The 20,669-nt window shown below is 42.8% G+C and overlaps 4 protein-coding genes across 4 annotated transcripts; 1 reads left to right on the top strand and 3 right to left on the bottom strand.

Annotated features, from left to right (window-relative positions):
* Positions 1–3,688: 3,688 nt before the first annotated feature.
* neff1 (neuronal intermediate filament family member 1) lies at positions 3,689–7,228 on the bottom strand. The gene is made up of 4 exons (XM_085910317.1): positions 6,485–7,228; positions 5,144–5,461; positions 4,872–4,996; positions 3,689–4,196 (listed from the first exon to the last, which is right to left on the bottom strand). The coding sequence occupies exons 1-4, from the start codon at positions 7,226–7,228 to the stop codon at positions 3,872–3,874; spliced, it is 1,512 nt and encodes a 503-aa protein (XP_085766443.1). The 3' UTR covers positions 3,689–3,871.
* Positions 7,229–9,269: 2,041 nt separating this feature from the next.
* Positions 9,270–11,888, top strand: LOC147057755 (uncharacterized). Its single transcript, XM_085909746.1, has 2 exons — positions 9,270–9,557; positions 9,909–11,888. The coding sequence occupies exons 1-2, from the start codon at positions 9,380–9,382 to the stop codon at positions 11,018–11,020; spliced, it is 1,290 nt and encodes a 429-aa protein (XP_085765872.1). The 5' UTR covers positions 9,270–9,379; the 3' UTR covers positions 11,021–11,888.
* Positions 11,889–13,250: 1,362 nt separating this feature from the next.
* Positions 13,251–14,810, bottom strand: LOC147057754 (uncharacterized). The gene has a single exon (XM_085909757.1). The coding sequence runs from the start codon at positions 14,550–14,552 to the stop codon at positions 13,926–13,928; it is 627 nt and encodes a 208-aa protein (XP_085765883.1). The 5' UTR covers positions 14,553–14,810; the 3' UTR covers positions 13,251–13,925.
* A 751-nt stretch (positions 14,811–15,561) lies between these two features.
* Positions 15,562–18,582, bottom strand: LOC147057753 (uncharacterized). Its single transcript, XM_085909736.1, has 3 exons — positions 18,413–18,582; positions 17,545–17,654; positions 15,562–17,396 (listed from the first exon to the last, which is right to left on the bottom strand). The coding sequence occupies exons 2-3, from the start codon at positions 17,645–17,647 to the stop codon at positions 15,901–15,903; spliced, it is 1,599 nt and encodes a 532-aa protein (XP_085765862.1). The 5' UTR covers positions 17,648–17,654; positions 18,413–18,582; the 3' UTR covers positions 15,562–15,900.
* Positions 18,583–20,669: the final 2,087 nt, after the last annotated feature.

Raw genomic sequence — 20,669 nt, 5'->3', positions numbered from 1 at the left:
GAGAAGGAGGATATCGTAGATCCAACGGTTCGATATTATCTGACATCCCAAAGCAGGGTGTTAACTTGGTTTGTAGTCTGTGTGATGATAGCTATCCAGGTGGTGGGCGACTACAAACATTCCTAAAATGAACAATTGCCGTTGCAAATTATGATCTGAAAAGGAAAAAATTACAGTCATATTATTCATATTAAAAAGTAATAACTTTCCTCCATCCAATCCAAGCTATTCAGTTGTCAAAGTATGTACACACACACACACACAAACACACTTACACACACGCACGCACACACTTTGATTATGACTGCAGTGGGTGTGTGGAACCTCATCCTCACTGCAGTGTGACGTGGTGGGCATTGAGCAGCGTACAAACTGCAGAGTCATACTCAGTCTTCTGTGCACCCCAGACTAGTGATATCCTACCTCTGCACAATGGGTTACAAAAACAGTACATTTTTGACAGGGGCTCTTTAGAAGCTCCTCCAATTCTACAGGGCCATGGGACATCTGCAATGCAGAAGTCTATATATAGCAGTAGAGGTAGAAGGCGAGAGCCAGGGAGACACAGAAGGATGAAGAGGTGTTGGGGCAGAGATGAAAGATGACACTTAAATAGAATAATAAGCTACTATTAACAAACCGATAACTTTACGTTTGTTTGTTTGTTTGTTTGTTTGTTTGTTTGTTTGTTTGTTTGTTTGTTTGTTTTTGTTTGTTTGATTGTGTTTGTTTTTAGAAAAATTTGAATGCTGTAAAGCTTTCCTGTAGAATGTTCTAAAGACTGGCACCCAAATGTCCATTTATAAGTCAGCACAGAACACAAGGTCACTTGTGACATTGGTCTTTGGTAGAAGTTTCAGTTACTTACTATATGAACATGTAATCAGTAAAAATAAAAGGAGGCATGTTAATAAATTGTACAGTCTGTTATGTACTGTTTAATCCAGTACTGTTTACTGTACAGTACTGTTTCATCCAAAGGAATCTCAAGATATCAAAGAGGGTAATTGCAAATGCATACCCACAACAAATCTGCTGACTGTAGCATACCAACAGTAGCACCAGATCAAGGACGATGATGCTTCAGCAAGCAACGCACGACATGCCTACGTCATGGCATTAATCAGACCCTGAATTTGCAATAAATCTGCTCCCTGACACTGTCCATGTCTATATCCTCACCTCCTAATGTGTCACGCAAGGAAGGTGGAACATTCAGCATTCTGAAATAGCAACTTGGAAGATTTTGTCTCAAAATAGATTTCAACTCTAATGGTCTGCATTCAAGACAACTTCGAAAAATACCAAATGACATAATTAAAACTGATATAGTGAAATGTAATGACAACTAAAGGTGTATGCCTATGCAAAAAATGTAACCTGGACTTGTGCCTTTTGTAATTTACACGCATTAATTCTGCCAAAGAAAAGTGATGTGCTGATAGCAGAGGCTGGGAATCATTGAACACAAGATCTTTGCTGACTTTATAAATATCTTGGAAATACTATCTGAAAATGATAAAGCACTCTTTAAATTTGGAAAAAGTGGGGAAAGGCTAGCAAGCCACACTGGCTGCTACAATTTAAAGTGATCATATTATTTATAGCATTATATTAATTATAAATTATATATCTTATATATCTTATATATCTAGATCAAGTCCTTAAATAATTAACTGTGGAGATTAATTACTCAATTAGGCAATTAGCCAATGAATCAATTATAATTAATTGGTTCATTAATCTCCACAATAAAACAGAATTACAGAAAATACAAAGAAGAAAAATTAGAAGAAACTAAATTAACTGACATTATTTAAGCATCATTGGCGAGCTGAGCTTGAATTTCACAATCACAGTGTCAATGGTTTTGCTGAACCGGTTTGGCTCTGACGGTTATTTACTGTATTTATGTACTTACTTGAGATCAAATCACTCTTCACCCAATCGAGACCACAGGATAAATCGCTCAGATCACCTTTTAGAGACTTTCAATAAAATGGCCTAAAGTGACTTTGATTGCAAATATGGAAAATCTCCGGTGTTTTGATGATGCAAAAAAAAAAGAAAAAAAAAGATGTGAAAATACACTTGACTGGATAAAATGGCCATGAATCAGGGTTAGTCTCAAGTTGCTAGCTTTGGCTTGCCCAAATGGCAGACACAAGCACCAGTGAGGTAAGATTAGCTAAATTTGATTTTATTTACAATAATTTTGTACTATACAAGACTAAAAACAAAAACGGACAATCCCTCACATCCCATGAATCTGGTAAATCAAGATATTGCCTTTTCCATTTCCTAATATTATGATGCTGAAACAAAAAGTGTCTTCTTATTAATAATTCTAAGCACTTTCTAACCACTTTCCCTCATTTAACGATATTTACACACACCGGATGTCCCTGCTTATGTGCTACACACACACACACACACACACACACACACACACACACACACACACACACACACACACGCACACAATGGCTGTGATTGTGTTGTCAACGGTGGTGTTGGTGGTAGCTGCAACTGCAATCCATCTGAGGCAGGCTCATCACAACAGAAGAGAAACTTTCACAATACATGTTTGGATAATAAATGACTTTATTTGGCTTTGAGAGAAATATAACTGCGTAAGCTAGCAGCATGTACAATCACAGTTATATCCTAACAGGTCAATTGGGGAAGTATCTATACTCCTCCGCTATCTATCCCAGGATTTGGTATGACGCGGGTTGGAAGGTGTCGTATTTTAGCTTTTCAATGTTTGGTTAAGGCAAGTTGAATTGAACACACAACAAGCAAATCATGATTTCCAACCACGAGTACAGGATTCAAGCTCTGAGAGTCAGGCCATGCATTTGTGCCTATAATTTCATTCATTTGTCAAGGAGAACGTAGGGCGAGGCTGTAGGACATGATGGACGGTGCCGTTACAAACACTTGGGAGTCAAACAAAAAAGTAGTATAACAATATGGGGCTGAGGTGAAAATAGCCCTTGTGCTACCATAGAACCATGAGCCATCTGCCACTTCCAGTCTGGGTGGAGGGCTATCAGTGTCACGGTCAGCTGCCTGCCATTCAGACATGCTCACATTGCTACGTTTGACAAGGAAAGAAAAGCGAAGGAGGCAAATAAATGAATCAAAATAACATCCTGATAAATCGTATGCACTTTTGGCCAGTTTCGTCTTGTAATATGCACACACAGAAAGAGCTCAGCATTAGCAATTTCTTCATTCGAGCAAATAAAAACATTGCGCCAACACTTGCATCTACGTATCCTGTTGCAATTATTACTGCGTTTTGACATTGCAGTGCAAAAATAAAAAGATGAATGGGTAGTGATGGTTAATGGTGAATGCTGACTTTTTTTTTTTTCTTGGGATAGAATGTGATGAGGACGGGACACTGATGACAGGGATGAAGATTATTCACACACTGTGGGACACACAAGGTTGGACTCAAACGGAAGCAATTCATTCTGCTTTACAGCCTGGGATGACAAGCTGATGTTACGCAGTGAGCTGGTGCTGTTACGATTTCCAAAAAGAATGTCAGCCAACTTTTATCTGTCAAAATTGAATAGCACCGGAAAAGTTGGACTGGCTGTTTGTGTCATGCTTTGTGCATTTTGTCTTGAAGCCTGCGTGCTAATATGTGCAGTTTGTTATTTTCCGGGTTTGATTCTTCTTCTTGATCATGATTGGCACATTTGTTGCTTTCATAGAGAAAATCATCTTTGACGAGTATCAAACCTCTACCTGTGTGTGCGTGTGTGCGTGTGTGCATGTGTAAGTGTGGTCACTATATCTTATAAGCGGGAACAATGACAAATGATGTTGATGATGACAAAACTACACAAGGAGTTTAGTGCTTGCTGGTCTTCTCAGCGGGGCTCTCCTTCTTCTTCTCTTTCTCATCCTTCTCTTTTGGCTTCTCCTCCTCCTCAGCATCACCTGGCTCCTGGTCATCTCCCTCGTCTTCATCCTCTCCCTCTTCCTCGTTCTCCTCGTCTTCGTCCTCCTTGTCCTCTTCTTCTCCCTCCTCTTCCTCTTCCTCTGGCTTGGACTTCCTGTAGCTTCCCAGGGAGTACGTGCGGGAGGAGGACATATAGGAGAAGCCGGGGTAGCCGGACTGCACCATGGCACCACCGACGGAGCTGAGGCGGCACTCCTCGCCTTCCAGCAGTTTCCTATATGCCAGAGTAACAGTACAATGGATTAACATCAGCACCTTTGGCACTGTGACAAAAAAATTGAAGTACTGTGAAATTGTCATGTTGCAAGATTCATATAAAAGAACAAACATCAACTCAACATCTCTTCTGATCATAAATATGTACATTTTCATATGGCCAGTTCAACTACATGTTTTAATTTTTCAGTGCTGAAAGTTGGCTTTCCTCTTTGATTGAATCCCAACTTAAAGATTTCAATAAAAACTTGCTTGATGTGCTGTGCTAACATTGTTGCCATAAATGTCAGTCATAAACATCAACTTAAAATTACTGTTTCAGGCCCAAAATAAATTGTTGTTTTTAATTTACCAAGCTCTATATGAAAAAGTTACACTACAGTAAAAGTTTAAAAAATAGTTTACAGAATTAATTGTCCCTTCTAATATCCCCCAACTTGTAAAAAAAAAAACCTCGGCTAGTTGTTTTGATGCAAACAATGTGCTCGTTAGCATCGTTGACATAATTTACCGTCACCAATCTATATTTTAGAGTTATTCCAATTCCCCAAGAGTACAAGTTGTGTTTTTTTTTCAAGTGTAGATTGGTCAACTATAAGGCCACCTTTCTTTGCATTGCTTCAAACTGAATTGATCGTTGCACAACAAATGACTTGTTTGGGATGTTGCAAACCTGTAAGCAGCTATTTCAATGTCAAGTGCCATTTTGACATTGAGCAGATCCTGATATTCCCGCAGGTGACGGGACATTTCTCCTTTGGTGCTGCGCAGTGCAGCCTCCAGCTGCTGAATTGTGTCCTGTAAACAAATGGATTCACATCTCAATAGAATTGCAATCATCCAGACAGGGGCTGAGACTTGTATTCAGATGGCCTGTACAGTTTTAGTATTTTGGTACAATTTAATTGTAATCTGATTTTTGGATTTTGTCCTGATACCACATACCTGCATGTCACCAATTTCATTGTTATGGCGATCCTCCATCTCAGCAATCTGCCGCTCCAGGGCCTCATTGTGGCCCCTAAGGGCCTCAATCTCCAGGGTGCGGGCTTGCACCTGCCTGCGGTACTCGGTCAGCTCCTCCTTGGAGTGCTTGATGGCATCCTGGTTGCGAGCAGCGGCCTCGGTCACCGTTGCAAACTTGGAACGATACCATTCCTCTGCCTGGGCCTGGTTCCTGCATGACAGGTTCTCATATTGGGCCCTGATGTCCTTCAGGGCTGCCGCCAGGTCCGGTTTACTCATGTCCATCTCCACTGACACCTGGACAAAAGAGGGATCGAGGGTTTTATGTTTGAGTTTTAAGTCCTGATTTTAGTGTTGTAATTTGGGTGGTGTCACTGATAGTGCTTCTGTTGCGTAGGTTTTTCAAGATGATCAAGATGCGCCTAACTGCAAAATGCACATTTGTACTATGTGCTGAGCTGACTTGTAGTGCGGCGGACTAACGGAGGTGCTCACTCAAGCTTCTGCTGTGCCGTCAATAACTTACATGGCAGAAAAATTGCTTGAAGGGATGCAGCAATACCGTGGAGAAATCTACCTGGCAACCACCTCACTATATTTTGATTCCACTGTAACATTTTACCACCAGTTTTAAATTGTCATTGTTTGTTCAAAAATGTAATTGCATATAGTACTGGAGTGGAAAGAACAGATTAGAAATGTAGATAAATATTGTTGGTGTAAAACTTTGTTACTATACTGCTGTTAAATTTGCCTTTTATTCCGAAAGTGCAGTGCAAGGCAGGTGGCTTGTCCTACCTACTGCAGTTTGGGGTGACCACACCCTTAGATGATGCGCTCTTTCTGCGCATTTTTCAACTCCCCTCCCCTTTCTGACTCCCCTCCTCTCAAATGATGCTCACTGGTAAATACTGCACAATCACGGTTTTGTGATTTGGCGTCGGTATTGCCCAATAATATTGAAATCACCTCTATATGATTCATCATATGGACTTTGCAAAAGAAACAAAAAATAACTTGTATTGGATACTGTGTTTGAAAGTTGTCACCGGTCCTAACAGCTTGCTGCAAAAGGGTGGGACCACGCGTGGTTCTGAAGTACCAACATGACTTAATAAGACCGAATGCAGTCAAATTGCGTCAAATCAATAAGGAATACGTGGGTAGTTGTATTTACATCCCAGCATGTTGCAATATAGCCTATAATGTAGCCTTAGGCAATATGCCGCATTGCCGTTCTGATACAAGCACAATTGCGCTCGTAAAGTTTGCAAACGCAGCTAATAAAAAGTGGCGGTGCATACGTAAGGTGACCCGTACCTGCGTGGCCTGCAGGGATGACTGCATGTCTTGCAGCTCCTCCTCGTGAACTTTCCTGAGGAAGGCGATCTCATCCAGGAGTGACTCCACTTTCTTCTCGAGCTCCAGGCGCGCCAAGGTGGCGTCGTCCACGTCCTTGCGGTAGCCCTTCAAGGTGTTCTCCGCCTCCTCCCGCAGCCGGGTCTCTTCTTCGAGCTTCTCCCGCAGGCGCTCGAGAGCCTCATTCATCTGCACGCAATCCAGGTGCATCTGGCTCTTCTCGTGGGTCAGCTCCTCGACGCGCGCGCGGAGCTCGCGGATCTCCTGCTCGTAGAGCTCGTGGAGGCGCGATGGCTCGTTGTGGCGTTGCCTCAGCAACGTCACCTCCGCCTCGAGAACTTTGTTCTGTTGCTCGAGGTTGTGCACCTTCTCAATGAAGGACACGAAGCGGTCGTTGAGCCCCTGCAGTTGTTCCTTCTCGTTCGTTCGGACGATCTTAAGCTCATTAGTGACCGCTGTGGACTGGCTGAGGTCCAGCATGGAGTCCTGCACGGAGGAGGAGAAGACGCGACCGGGTGCGGCGGTCCTGCGGTAGCTGCTGGATGAGATAACCGAGGGGGGGCCGTAGATGCGGCTGCGGTACCCCGAGGAGTGCACGCGGGACGGGCTGCTGCCGCTGCCCATCCCTGCACGGCCGGCACGAGGAGCATCGCCGAAAATCTTCCGATAGGAACTGCTGCTATACATATCACTGGAGTAACTCATGATTATTTAGCCACTTGCTGGTGAGCCGCGAAAGTGGAGATTGCAAGAGCGTAGGAGACACAACGTGAACTCAAGCGCGGTGTGCATGGAGTGATAGAGTTCCGCGCAGGTGCTTTTATAAGGAGGGGCGCCTGCGCATCATCTGACGCAGAACGACTGGGATGGATCGATGCGGGGACCGCGGAGGGGGAGGGGACCTGCTACCCCATACAGAACCTCCACCCTTTAGGGAAACAAAAAGTCACTCATTCAGCATCTCTTTGCTGTCGAGTCACTCAGGTATCGACATGTCATGACATCGGCCAAAAAATAAAAACCCTAGATAAGCAACATATAATTCACTTTTAACGTGAGAGTGGCAGATTGCTGATGAGATGTCATGATATCCAAGCATGATAAAGAAAAGATAAAGGATCGTATTATTTTCTCCAGGACACAGGATAGTCTTGGACTGCCAGTGGACTTTTTTTCTGCTGTCCTTGCAGGAAGGGGTTCAAGTTATACACGGAGGTGCGTTTTGGTACCGCAGTCTTACCCCGCCCCTTCCTATGCCCACCTCTGCATTGAGACTAACACTTTTTATGATATGCTCTCACACTCCTCTGGAATATGGAAACGTGCATGTCTTTCTATTTAAGGTGAGATGTAAGTGTACGGACAAGCACTTGATTGTAACTTGATCACTAATTAATGTCAACAAATGATGATATAAGTGCATGAAGCTTTACAAATGCATTATTTATTCTTTCCTGTAGTCCCAAGGTCACAGTGCCAATAATATTCAGTCATCATGCGACATTGAAGCGATGTCTGGATGTGTCTCTGGCCTTGGTTCTGATCCAAGCTGATCTGGAGGTTAGACCACACCCCTGCACACACACAACATAAACACACACGCACACGAATAGACACATACACATATGCACCCACTCACTGCCTGCAGCAAGCAGCTTATATGCAATATAAAGGTTTTCTGACACAAATTTACTGTACATAACTTTTGGGAAACATTTCCAAAACTTGGATTCTGAATTCTGCCACCATCCAACTTTTTAACATTTGTATATTCTATCCTATACAAATTTTATCCACTAGGAGGTATCAAATCATTGTTGCTCCATATCCCCTATATAATCTTCACACTCATACAGTCATCATGTTGGAGTATTTTTACTTTGATGTTGCATACATGCATTTGTGAGGCTGTTGATATAATGCGGCCAGAATATGCACCGACATTTAAGTTAAGGTTTATTATAGAAGAATTGTAAATTACAGCAAAGGTTAGAACAACCAGACAGTATGCAGGGTTGTTCCTCGGCTCTTTGCAGTGTGTGCTGGTGACACAACGCCAGCTGAAGAGGTGGGGGGGTGAATGGGTTGACAGTGACTCAGCAGGATGTGAAAAGTAACTGTTGGCTACTACTATCATCCTCCATGCTTCTTCTATAGTTTCTCATGAACATGGTGAAAGGAACACCACACTTATTGGATTACATTCACTCAACCTTAGCAAAACATATGCAAACAAATCAGAGGACATACAATGGCCAATTCTAGAAAACAGGTGAGCTGTGACATTTACAATTTCAATATGTCGCATAGAACATGTATTTTTAACTTGACTTCCGATTTGATGAAATAATAATAATAGTAATAATCATCATCATCATTTAACATATGAGATCGGTCAACCAAAGGTGTTCTCCCATGAGAATTGCGGATGGATGTCTTCAAAGTTGTCAGCAGTCAATCGACTGATTTAAGGGTTATCATAGTCACTGTGCTGCTAAGCACTAAGCATACCAAGGAAACAAATATATAATAATAAATAATAAAAAACATTGTTAAATGAATTAATTATAAAAATAATTCATGCATCTTTGACTCATGTCAGCTCTTCGCTATTCTTGTTGCTCTCATGATGTGCAATGAGGACGATAAACTAAGATTACTTGACCATTGCGGATTTTGCAGATTGCGCTCAGCACTCTTGAAAACCGCCACAGGGCGGCAGCACCGTGATCCCATGGACCGTAAGTTGTTCTATAAACACCATCGAAGAAGAAAACGTGAAAGCGGCAACATAAGCAGCACACGGCAGAAAAGCTTGAAGGTGACGTGCTAAAATAGAAAGAAATCCCTTCAGAAATGTTGCAGGAGATTTTGAGGGAGCGGCTCATTGCGGTTGCTGATGAAATCTATGGCCTGTTTGAAAAAACCATTGTGTCATACGAAGAGCAACTCGCTCGTGCGAGAGAGGAGAACGAGCAGCAACGACGACAAATGGAAGATATTTGCAAGTCGCAAACGACACTGCACAACCAAGGTTTGCTCACTAAACGTCGAGTTCACCGCTTTAAACAAACCCAATTTAGTTCTGGTCAAGCAAATAGCCTCATTGACGCCAAGTGGATGCTTATTTCTTCTTTGTTTATATGCAATGCATTGCAAATGCACTAGAAATGTATTTGATATTTAATGGAGTAAAGGCTATGTGAAACTGCTCTATCAAAACTCAAAATGAAGTGCATATATAAACGAATTTGTTTCAAATCAAGATCCAAGTATTATTTTCATTCCACTTTCTTCATAATAATCCTCCCATCCATTTTTCCACAGCGTTTTTGAAAAAATGTTTTCTGAACCCCCATTTTTTGTTGTTGCTTGTGTCTTACAGATGTTTGGCCGCTGATTGGTCACGAAGAAGACTTTGCCCCTCAACCTTGGTGGGGAAGCTCTTCTCTGGAGCATCCACAGCCCCATCATGTCAAGGAGGAAAAGGCAGATCCAGAGCCTCTTCCCTTCAAGGAGGAAGAGGACGATGCACAGCCCCCACGTTTGAAAGAAGGAGAAAAGGAAGGGGCTGACGTTTCTTTCACTGTTCTCGCTGTGGAGAGCGAGAGCAATGACGACGAAGGCTCATGGCTTCCTTGTCATGGTCCAAGTAGAGAGCATCGTGGAGGAGCGCCGGCAGAGAGACTCATGGGATCACGGTCACACTGTGACGACATGCCTGCTACAATTGACACAGACGGCGAGGGCGAAAAAGAGACGGCTCCTGACGAGAAAAATGCTCAAACAAGCGAGAGATCTCGTGTTCACGACGAACGTTTCCGCTGCTCCGTTTGTGGTCAAGGATTTCTTTATGAGAGCACTTTGAAAATACACAAGCTGAAACACACGGGAGAAAAATCCTTTTCGTGTTCCCTGTGTGGCGAAAGCTACTCTTACCGATACAATTTGAACGTACACATGAAGAAGCACAGGGGAGAAAAAGCGTTTAGTTGTCCAGTCTGCGGTAGGTTTTTTCACCAAAAGGAAAATTGGACTGCACACATGCAAACACACAAGGAAGAAAATAATTTGAAATGTTCCGTTTGTGGCCAAATATTCCCTGATGAGGCCGTGTTAGAAACACACATGAGAACACACACGAAAGAAAAACCTTTCAAATGCTCCATTTGTGGTAAAGGTTTCTCTTACAAGGGCGATTTGAAAAGGCACACAAGGACACACACAGGAGAAAAACCCTTTAGCTGCTCAGTTTGTGGCAAAGGTTTCATAACGCGGCCAAATTTGAACGTACACATGTGGAAACACACGGGGGAAAAACCTTTTACTTGTAATATTTGCGGTGAAAAATTTGCTCAGAAGATCACGTTGATTGCGCACTCAGTAACGCACACGGGACAAAAACCTTTCACGTGCTCAGTTTGTGCTCGAAGCTTTTCGTATAAGCACGGTTTGACTGCACACATGCGGAAACACACCGGAGAGATGAAATTGTAGTTGTTCATTTTGTTGTGAAATTAAAAAAAAATCTCTACAACCGTTGAAAAATATGATAGTCACTGAAATGTGAAAATGGATGTCTTGTGAAATTTAACAAAGCACAGAGTAGTTAACAAGCCTGGCAAATTTCAGCCCACATTTAAGGACAGCTCAGTGGCTTAGTGGTAGAGTGTCCGCCCTGAGACTGGAAGATTGTGGGTCATACCAAAGACTATAAAAATGGGACCCATTGCATCCCTGCTTGGCACTCAGCATTAAGGGTTGGAATTGGGGGGGTTAGATCACCAAATTGATTCACCGCTACTGCTCCCCTCTCCCCCAAGGGATGGATCAAAATCACACGGAGATGGGTTAAATGCAGAGGACTAATTTCACCACACCCAGATGTGTGTGTGTGTGTGTGACGACGATCGTTGGGACTTTCATCATTATTAAAAGAAAAAAACGAAATATTTTGAGTTGAATTCTGAATCCTTCTGAATTATTTCCTCCAAAGCCTCGGTCATGTTTTCTGCTGTGTGGTCTTGAGTGGAGTCCAGCACACCCAAGACACCAGCTCTTCCTTTCCCAGCACTGGCTTGTTAATTGCAGGGTTACTGCCATGTATGACTCTGATGCCCTAATTGTGCATTTCAGAGTACCTGGAAAAAAAATTGTGACAGTATATCATACCTTAATTGTTGAAAGCCAAGTTTCTCCACGGTATGCATAGACCAGGTTCCCATCTATACAGTGGTGAGTTAGTTGGTTACTCTGCAACCGCAATCTGTTCAATTTTTTTGCCTCTACTGACTTTGTTTTGTATGTTTTCTCTGATGTTCAATTAAAGTGGGTACAGTTGGCTGGAAGGAATTGCTTTCTTGTTCTTTTTGGGCAGCTTCATTCTGCATCTTCAAAAAAAAAAGTACGATTATTTTCACCAGAGGGCGTGCACCGTTTCTAGGGGTATTGTAAAACCAGGACGATGCGTGCTTAGCTTTAAACCAGTACGGTTTTGTTGTCGTCGTTTTACTTCCTGCTACGTCATTTGAGAGAGGTCTCGGGCGCCCTCTAGCGAAGGACCGTGGGATGTCAATCATACATACATTCACACAGTCACACACATACACGCCATCACATGTAGGAATCGAACCTTCATGGTCAAAATTAGGTTTGATCTGTTAGATTATTTTAAAGTTAACGCCGTGGTATCAAATGATATGCTTAAAGAAACACAATATGAATATTAAAACATGTGAAACACTGTGTGATGATTGGTCGATGGCCATCTCCATCCGTCGAGGTGTCATCACTCTGGTCAGGCGGTTGTTGTTGTTTTTTTTCTCTCAAAGCCCAACCACCTGGACGTGGTGTTGTTTTTTGTTCTCGTTCCTCACCGACCTTGAGGTGTTATCGTCCGGTACTCCCTTCGTCCCGTACTCCCTTCGTCTGGTACTCCCTTCCTGGGCCTGTTCAACAACACTTAGAAGAAGACAAGTTCAGGCAGTGTGCCCGCACATTCCTCACCCCCCACCAATCCACACGAGCACTCCAATACTAGATATTATATTGATATAAGTTTAACAAACTCAAAAAATATGTTTGCAAACTTTAGAAACTATGAATACTTTACTCTCTCGAGGTGTTCGTTTAACTCATAAGCACACTTGAGCCCCTCCCCCGACATATCACATGACGCGTGTCATCATTCGTCATCGTTTTATTATCATTTTATAAAATTGCATATTATCCAATACTTCTCCACATGATTCCACATTGTTCAATGTCAAAATGCACTCATTTTATTTTCTGATTCCAAGGTATTCCCGATACTTTCATTATGTGCCATTCAGCATTTCTACACAAATTGCTTCATGTCCGACATTAAATCACATGCTGGAATGAAGAGAAGACAACCAGGATGAGTTTACTCGCGAGGAAAACGATAGAGAAAGGAAGCTCAGTTATAATCTCCATCTGTTCTGAGTTCCTCCTCCACGTGCTCCTCTTTTTAATGTTTTGGTTGCCCTGGTTACAGTTGCTACACTAAAGGGAGGGGAGATAGTGGCTGTAGCAACGCTGATTAGCTAAGGAATGTAGTGTGGTGTGATTTAGCACATAATTGTCGGCCCTCGACCCCCGCACTGGGATTGCAGAGTCTGTTCTCTTCCCTCAACCAGTTGTCTTCTCCACGGGTGGCCGACTCCTCCTCGACTGTGATCAGATAACTTGAAGCGCGTTGAATGCCTCTTACCTGTGGAACAATGCAACTAATCCTTTGCTAAGTTTATCTTCTTGGTAAACTAACACAACACATAATAATAATGAATATCTAGCCCTACTTAAATATTTCAACACATTAAGTAAATGGAAGGTAACTGGTATACCGTTCCTTAAATGAACATTGAGTAAATATGGGATAACTTTAATGTGACTACTTCAAACTGTATATAACCAATTTTGACCATCTACAATCTATGGATCAAAGCTACAGTTAACTAAAAGGACTGAAGTCCCTTTAAACTAAACAAAGAACATCTTGCCTATGCAAAGAAGCCCTGCTCATTGTTAGTGAAGGCCTCTTACAAAACAAACACAAAGTAACTTAAGGACAGGAAGGAAACATAAGGCTGACGGGGATCAAAAGACATTCCTTGAACTGAATAGAAAGCATTTAGTTTAAAGGAGAGTCCTAAACTCGGAAAAGAAAAGGGCCCCTGGTCTGGCAGGCCAAGGCTTTCCCGAGATTACTCCAACACTTTACTATTCCGAGGCCAGTTAACTAGATATCATCATCGCTGCAAAAACTTACAAAGTCTGCTCAAATAGACGGTGAAACCTTCACAGATCATTGCTCATCTCCCCAGCACACTCAGAATTCTCAATAGTGACTCTTTGGCAAGTGAATGAGCAGGCAACAGAGTTAGGCGTGGGCTACCGTGTGCTTGATTAAGCTTCCCCTGTGAGAGAATTTTTGGCCGCAAACTGAGCATGAAAAAGGTTTCTCACCAGTGTGGGTTCTTGCGTGAATTTTTAAGTTTCCCTTCACTGCAAATCTTTTGCCACAAACTGAGCATGAAAAAGGTTTCTCACCAGTGTGGGTTCTTGTATGAATTGTTAGGTTTCCTTTTACTGAGAATTTCTGGCCACAAACTGAGCATGAAAAAGGTTTCTCACCAGTGTGGGTTCTTGTATGACATGTTAGAGCTCCCTTCAGTGAGAATTTTTGGTTACAAATCGAGCATGAAAAAGGTTTCTCATTAGTGTGGATTGTTGTGTGCATTTGTAAGGTTTGCTTTTGACTGAATTTTCGGCCACAAACTGAGCATGAAAAAGGATTCTCGCTAGTGTGGATTCTTGTGTGTATTTTTAAGCTTCCCTTGTTAATGAATTTCTGGCCACAAACTGAGCATGAAAAAGGTTTCTCACCAGTGTGGGTTCTTGTGTGCCTGTTCAAATGTCCCCTCTGAGAGAATGTTTGGCCACAAACTAAGCATGAAAAAGGTTTCTCGCCAGTGTGGCTTCTTGTGTGACTTTTTAAATGTTCCATCCTAGAGAAGTTTTGGCCACAAACTGAGCATGAAAAAGGTTTCTCGCCAGTGTGGATTCTTGTGTGCGTATTTAAACGTTGCTTATGAGCAAATGTTTGGCCACAAACTGCGCATGAAAAAGGTTTCTCACCAGTGTTAGCACTGATAGCTACCGTGCTAATGAAAGCAGCCCGCACATCTGTACTGCAACCATGCTGTACTACAAATTACGTTGCTCACATGATAATTTAGGTACATCGTCGTAACTTACCTCTTTTGTCGTTGTGGTCGTCGAGAAACTACTATTCCTGATTCACCACATCAGTTGCGTGTTTATCTGATGCAGCCGAATGGAAGGCGACACGCTCCTGTTTGAGTTTTTATACCTTGCGCCGTTTTGTTGTCGTCGCTTTATTTCCTGTCACGTAATGATGATGTCATTTGAGTGAGGTCCCGGACGCCCTCTAGCGAAGGACCGTGGGAGGTTTAATGTTGTTGTGTCCCAGCAAACAAACCAAGGTAGCATGCAAAAAAATGTTTTTTACGTTTTCCACACACACCGAAAAAAACCAACTCCCATAGATTTTATTAGCATACTAGCGTGCCTTTGTCATGTGTGTTGTTTAACACTAGTGTTAACTAGCCTAGAAAGCGTTCAGCCGCTTATGCGTCATTGATGCGGGATGAAGCCTTGAAGCTTTCCATCCACGTGCTTCACAAAAAAAAGTTAAGCTTGTGATGTTTCATACGCACACTGGCGGCCAAAGCCTTCATTGTCAAAATTAGGTCTGATGTTTGATCTATTAGATTATTTTGAAGTTAATGCCGTGAACTAATGATATGCTGTTTATGAGACTTACCTTACTTGTGTCGTAAAATGTTGGGAATTAAACACATCCCATGGTTCACCATTTCTTAAGGTGCATCAAATAACACGTGTCGTCATTAGTCATCGTTTAATTTCATTCCACATAATTTCATACTTTTCCACCTGATTCCACATTGTTCAATGTCATTCTGTAGAATTCATGATTCTAAGGCATTCCACATGCTTTTATATTTTGTCAGTCAGCATTTTCATACAAATTGCTTCATCCATTTTACTACAAAATGAAAAGAATTGGCCTCACTTTTTCCCGTGCAGAGAGCAGGGTTGAATCACCACACAAGCACAAGACAGGAAAAAAAAAGTCTTGTATTTTCTGCTTTTTCTTTTTTACAAGTCTTGACAAGCCAGTTAACTATATCATCATCCATGCAAAAACTCATGAAGTCTGCTCAAATAGAAGTGAAACCTTCACAGATCTTTGCTCATCTCCTCAACACACAGAATTCTCAATAGAGGAGGTGATTGAAAAGGCAACAGGGTTAGCTGTGGGCTACTGTGTGCTTGATTAAGCTTCTCCTTTGAGAATATTTTTGTCCGCAAACTGAGCACGAAAAAGGTTTCTCACCAGTGTGGGTTCTTGTATGAAGTGTTAGAGTTCCCCTCTGAGAGAATGTTTGACCACAAACTAAGCATGAAAAAGGTTTCTCGCCAGTGTGGGTTCTTGTATGAAGTGTTAGACTAGACTTCAGTAAAAATCTTTGGCCACAAACTGAGCATGAAAAAGGTTTCTCGCCAGTGTGGATTCTTGAGTGCTGTTTTAAGTTTCCCTTCAGAGAAAATTTTTGGCCACAAACTGAGCATGAAAAAGGTTTCTCACCAGTGTGGGTTATTGTATGACATGTTAGAGCTCCCTTCCGAGAGAATTTTTGGTTACAAACTGAGCATGAAAAAGGTTTCTCACCAGTGTGGATTATTGAGTGTATTTTTAAGCTTCCCTTGTCACTGAATTTCTTGCCACAAACTGAGCATGAAAAAGGTTTCTCGCCAGTGTGGGTTCTTGTGTGTCTTTTTAAACTTCCCTTGTCACTGTATTTCTGGCCACAAACTGAGCATGAAAAAGGTTTCTCGCCAGTGTGGCTTCTTGTGTGACTTTTTAAAGGTTCCATCCTAGAGAAGTTTTGGCCACAAACTGAGCATGAAAAAGGTTTCTCACCAGTGTGAGTTCTTGTGTGCGTTATTAAATGTCCCCTCTGTATGAATGTTTGGCCACAAACTGAGCACGAAAAAGGTTTCTCACCAGTGTGGGTTCTTGAGTGACTTTTTAAGCTTCCCTTCCGCGAGAATCTTTGGCCACAAACTGAGCATGAAAAAGGTTTCTCGCCAGTGTGGGTTCTTGTATGAAGTGTTAGACTTGACTTCATTGAAAATCTTTGGCCACAAACTGAGCATGAAAAAGGTCTCTCGCCAGTGTGGATTCTTGTGTGCGTATTTAAATGTTGCTTATGAGCACATTTTTGGCCACAAACTGAGCAGGAAAAGTTTGTCTTTCTTGTGTGCATTTTCATGTGTCGTTTCAAACCACTGTTATTAGCACAAGATTTCCCACACTGAGAACATTGCCTGTGTTTGTTTTGAGACTCATCATCACCAGCAGGACCATGTGACGACACCTCTAATCTATCTAATGGTGGAGCTGCTTGTGATCCTCCACAGTGGTCTCCATCACCTTCTCTGGTCATTGGTTGACTTGAGCTGCAGCTTGGAGGCTCCGCCCCTTTGCTCACCTCCCGTTGAGCCTCATCAAAAGTCGTCACAGGAACACCAGTCAATGTCATCTTGCAGGTATCCTCCTCTTCCTCCTCTTTAATGTCGAAGAAGTCCTCAGCCTCCTCTTTAATAGAAGGCCGCTCTGGCTCTTCCTCCTCTTTTATGGTGCAAAGAAACTTCTGCTCCATTTGTTCATTGAAGTGATGGACCTCTTTAATGCAAGCGCGCTCTGGCTCTAGCTGCTTTGGACGAATAGCTTCACTGATGTCTGCAAAACAAGACAAACACATATGAAAGTTACAGTTGAAGAGAAGCTGGTCAAACCGATAGACTTTTTCAATCTCACTAAGTTTGTTGTTTGTAAGTTTGGATGACACTGGAAGAGGATTCGTAATAGAAACTAGATATGTACTAACCTGCTCTGCGCAACACAACGTAAGGCTGCAGCCAAAGACGTTCCTGTCGTAGACGACGACGGCCCTTTTCCTCCACGTACTTTGCTGTGGTCCTTGCAGACATTTTCACACTGCAATCACAACACTAGTTCAACAATGTTTGGCTGATAATAGTGCAAGCTATTTGTTGAAGTTGTTGAATATAGGTTATCCCATATTTTAGCAATAGTATATTTTGTTGTGTTAGATCGGAGGTGTCAAACTCATTTCACATTGTGGGCCACACACGGCCTCGGTAGACGTTGGCTTTCGCGCCTTTTCCGACAGTACAAAACTTTGTTGCCTGGAGAGTGGGGGTGGTTTCATCTGCTGTAGTGCCGCGTGTACTGACCGCCATTAAACAACCCGAGATCTTGCAAATAACGAACCAACTGTAATCCCCGCATCTTTGTTTGTTCAGCGACGGACATCTAAAACAACACGCCACGTATGTCAATTTAAACTTGTTTTGTTTACAACCTGAACTTAAACTGACTCATTACACGAAACGACAGATCAGACCTGATTTAGCAAACGCGATTACGCGTTAACATACGGTAGCATTGAGATTGAAAATCGGGAGTATGCCCGCCTGCAAGCATCACTGCTAATCCTCGACTGCGAGTTTTTTTTCACAGTACAGTATTACTTTTGGTACAGGCAAGGACCAGCATGTGATGATGGCTCCTTTGAGATCGAACAATCGTCGAGGTTAATCAAGCTAAATATCTAAAGTTAGCACTGATAGCTACCGTGCTAATGAAAGCAGCCCGCACATCTGTACTGCAACCAAGCTGTACTACAAATTACGTTGCTCACATGATAATTTAGGTACATCGTCGTAACTTACCTCTTTCGTCGTTGCGGTCGTCGAGTGACTACTGTTACTGGTTCGCCACATAAGTTGCGTGTTATCTGATGCAGCCGAATGGAAGGCTCCCTCCCGTTTGAGTTTTTTTACCAAGCCCCGTTTTGTTGTCGTCACTTTACTTCCTGCCACGTCACGATGATGTCATTAGAGTGAGGTCCCGGACGCCCTCTAGAGTAGGACCGTGGAACGTTTAATGTTCTTCTGCTTTTTCTTCCTTGGGGTTGAACGGCAGCTTGCATCCTAATAGTTGAATTGCTGCCCGTACTGGTTGTACACATCATTACACTAAATCTACAACTCTTCACCAGATCTGTACTGTACTTTTGAAAAACTCAAAGAACCAGCACTTTCCCCTCCTACTTGACCCTACTTCCAGAATGTTTTTCGCAGATCTTTCCTCAAGCCCTTCTTTCTGCAGCTTCTTCACCAACTCAATCAGAGCATGTCGCACCTTCTCCTCCTCCTGACACTCAGAGCACAGTCCATCCTGATGTTTCCCCAGAAGGTGGAGAGTGCTGTTCAGAAAAGTACGTCCTATCCTCAGTCTGGCAAGAGTGACTTCAGCCTCCCTTTTCCACCCTCCTCTCCCACACTCATGAACTGACTCAGCCACTGAGAACAGGTGCCTCCCTTTGTGTCCTCAGCTGCCACAGAAGAGTGACTGGCTGGCCACAAAACCACTGGGCAGAAATTCATGCCACCTCTTGCGCCACTGTCTCCCCAGTCCACCAAAAGCTTTCCCCTCTCCCTCCCAGCTCGCCTGAATTGCCGACTTAACTGGACGGCCATCCCCTCAGGCTAACCCAGTCATTAGCCTGGAGCTGCTTCCTTCTAAAACTGAGTGGCATTTCTCCTACCTCCACTTGCAATGAGCACACTGGAGAAGACCTCACAGCCCCTGTGCACACCCTCAATGCTGCCGCTTGAACCACAACCAGCCTAGCTAACTGGGACTTTGACGCAGACCCATAAACCACGCTTCCATACTCCATTCTGGATCTTATCAAGGATACATATATCTGCCTCAAAGATGACTTATTTGCTCCCCACTGTGTTCCAGCCAGACATCTCATAACATTTAAAACTTTCTTAGAATTATCAATCACGTATGTAATGCGGTCCCTCCACGTGATCCTTACATCAAAAAATACTCCCAGAAACTTCAAACACTTTACTTTCTCCAGGCTCTTTCCATACAGCTGCACCTGCATACTCTCCTCTACCTTCTTTCTAGTAAAAAACATACATTGAGTCTTTTCTACGGAGAATCTAAAAGCCCATTTTCTTCCCCAATTCTCTACCTGCGTTACAGCTTCCTGCACTTTCTTCACAACGTGTTTCATATTTTTTCCCCTCTTCCACAAACCCACATCATCTGCAAACAATGACTTGCCTACTCCTGGGTGCAGGTCTGTAAAAATATCATTAATCATTACATTCAACAATAATGGGCTTATCACACTTCCTTGCGGGATCCCATTTTTAACAAAGCACCTCCTGAAGATTTCTTGGCCTATCTTAACCTGAATACTTCTGTTCCTCAAAAACTCTATGACCCAATGAAACATACTTCCACCTACCCCCAGTAAGTGCAACTTTATCAAAAGACCGTCAACCCACAGCATATCATACGCTTTCTCTACATCTACAAACACTGCCGCAACCGTCTCTTTCCATACCTGAGCTGTCCTGATTTCGTGCTCCAAGCACACTAGTGAATCTGTAGTATTTCTCCCTTTTCTAAATCCACTCTGACAGCCGGCCATCAGTCCTCTTTCCTCCCTAAAGTGCATCAGTCTCCCATTCTCTCCATTCATTTACCCATATGCGATGTTAAGGCTATAGGCCTATAATTTGCCGGATTGCTTGCATCTTTCCCTGGCTTTCTAATGGGTATAATAACGGCTTCTTTCCACCCTGATGGGATCTTCCCCTCCTCCCAAACTTTATGATACAAGTTCAACAACTTCCGCAATCCCACATCCCTTAACACGATATAACAAACACCATCTTTCCCTGGAGCCGAGTTCTTATATTTAGCCAGTGCCCTCCTCAATTCCCCTATTGTGAATGGGACACTATACTTCTCTTCCAATAAACCTTTCCTCTGAACAGCCCCTGCATACACGCCTTCAGTTTCCTCTCTGCCAGGTTATTGGAACTATGTACATTGCTCAGAGTATTCACCATCATCCCCCACACTTCACCTATTGTAGTTGTGCTCCCAATAGAACTA

This window comes from Syngnathus leptorhynchus, chromosome 4 (assembly GCF_054491065.1).
Source record: "Syngnathus leptorhynchus isolate UIUO chromosome 4, UIUO_Slep, whole genome shotgun sequence".
Taxonomy (NCBI): domain Eukaryota; kingdom Metazoa; phylum Chordata; class Actinopteri; order Syngnathiformes; family Syngnathidae; genus Syngnathus; species Syngnathus leptorhynchus.
The sequence above is the reverse complement of the archived record's forward strand: the minus strand, read 5'-3'. Positions and strand labels throughout refer to the sequence as shown.

Coding starts and splice junctions, on each gene's coding strand:
- LOC147057754 (XM_085909757.1), bottom strand. CDS start 14,552: ATGGAACATTTAAAAAGTCACACAAGAAGCCACACTGGCGAGAAACCT.
- neff1 (XM_085910317.1), bottom strand. CDS start 7,228: ATGAGTTACTCCAGTGATATGTATAGCAGCAGTTCCTATCGGAAGATT. Junction 5,462..6,484: donor CATCCCTGCAGGCCACGCAG/GTACGGGTCACC, acceptor TCTTTTGTCCAG/GTGTCAGTGGAGATGGACAT. Junction 4,997..5,143: donor ATGAAATTGGTGACATGCAG/GTATGTGGTATC, acceptor ATTTGTTTACAG/GACACAATTCAGCAGCTGGA.
- LOC147057753 (XM_085909736.1), bottom strand. CDS start 17,647: ATGTCTGCAAGGACCACAGCAAAGTACGTGGAGGAAAAGGGCCGTCGT. Junction 17,397..17,544: donor CGTTGTGTTGCGCAGAGCAG/GTTAGTACATAT, acceptor CTTGTTTTGCAG/ACATCAGTGAAGCTATTCGT.
- LOC147057755 (XM_085909746.1), top strand. CDS start 9,380: ATGTTGCAGGAGATTTTGAGGGAGCGGCTCATTGCGGTTGCTGATGAA. Junction 9,558..9,908: donor AACGACACTGCACAACCAAG/GTTTGCTCACTA, acceptor TGTGTCTTACAG/ATGTTTGGCCGCTGATTGGT.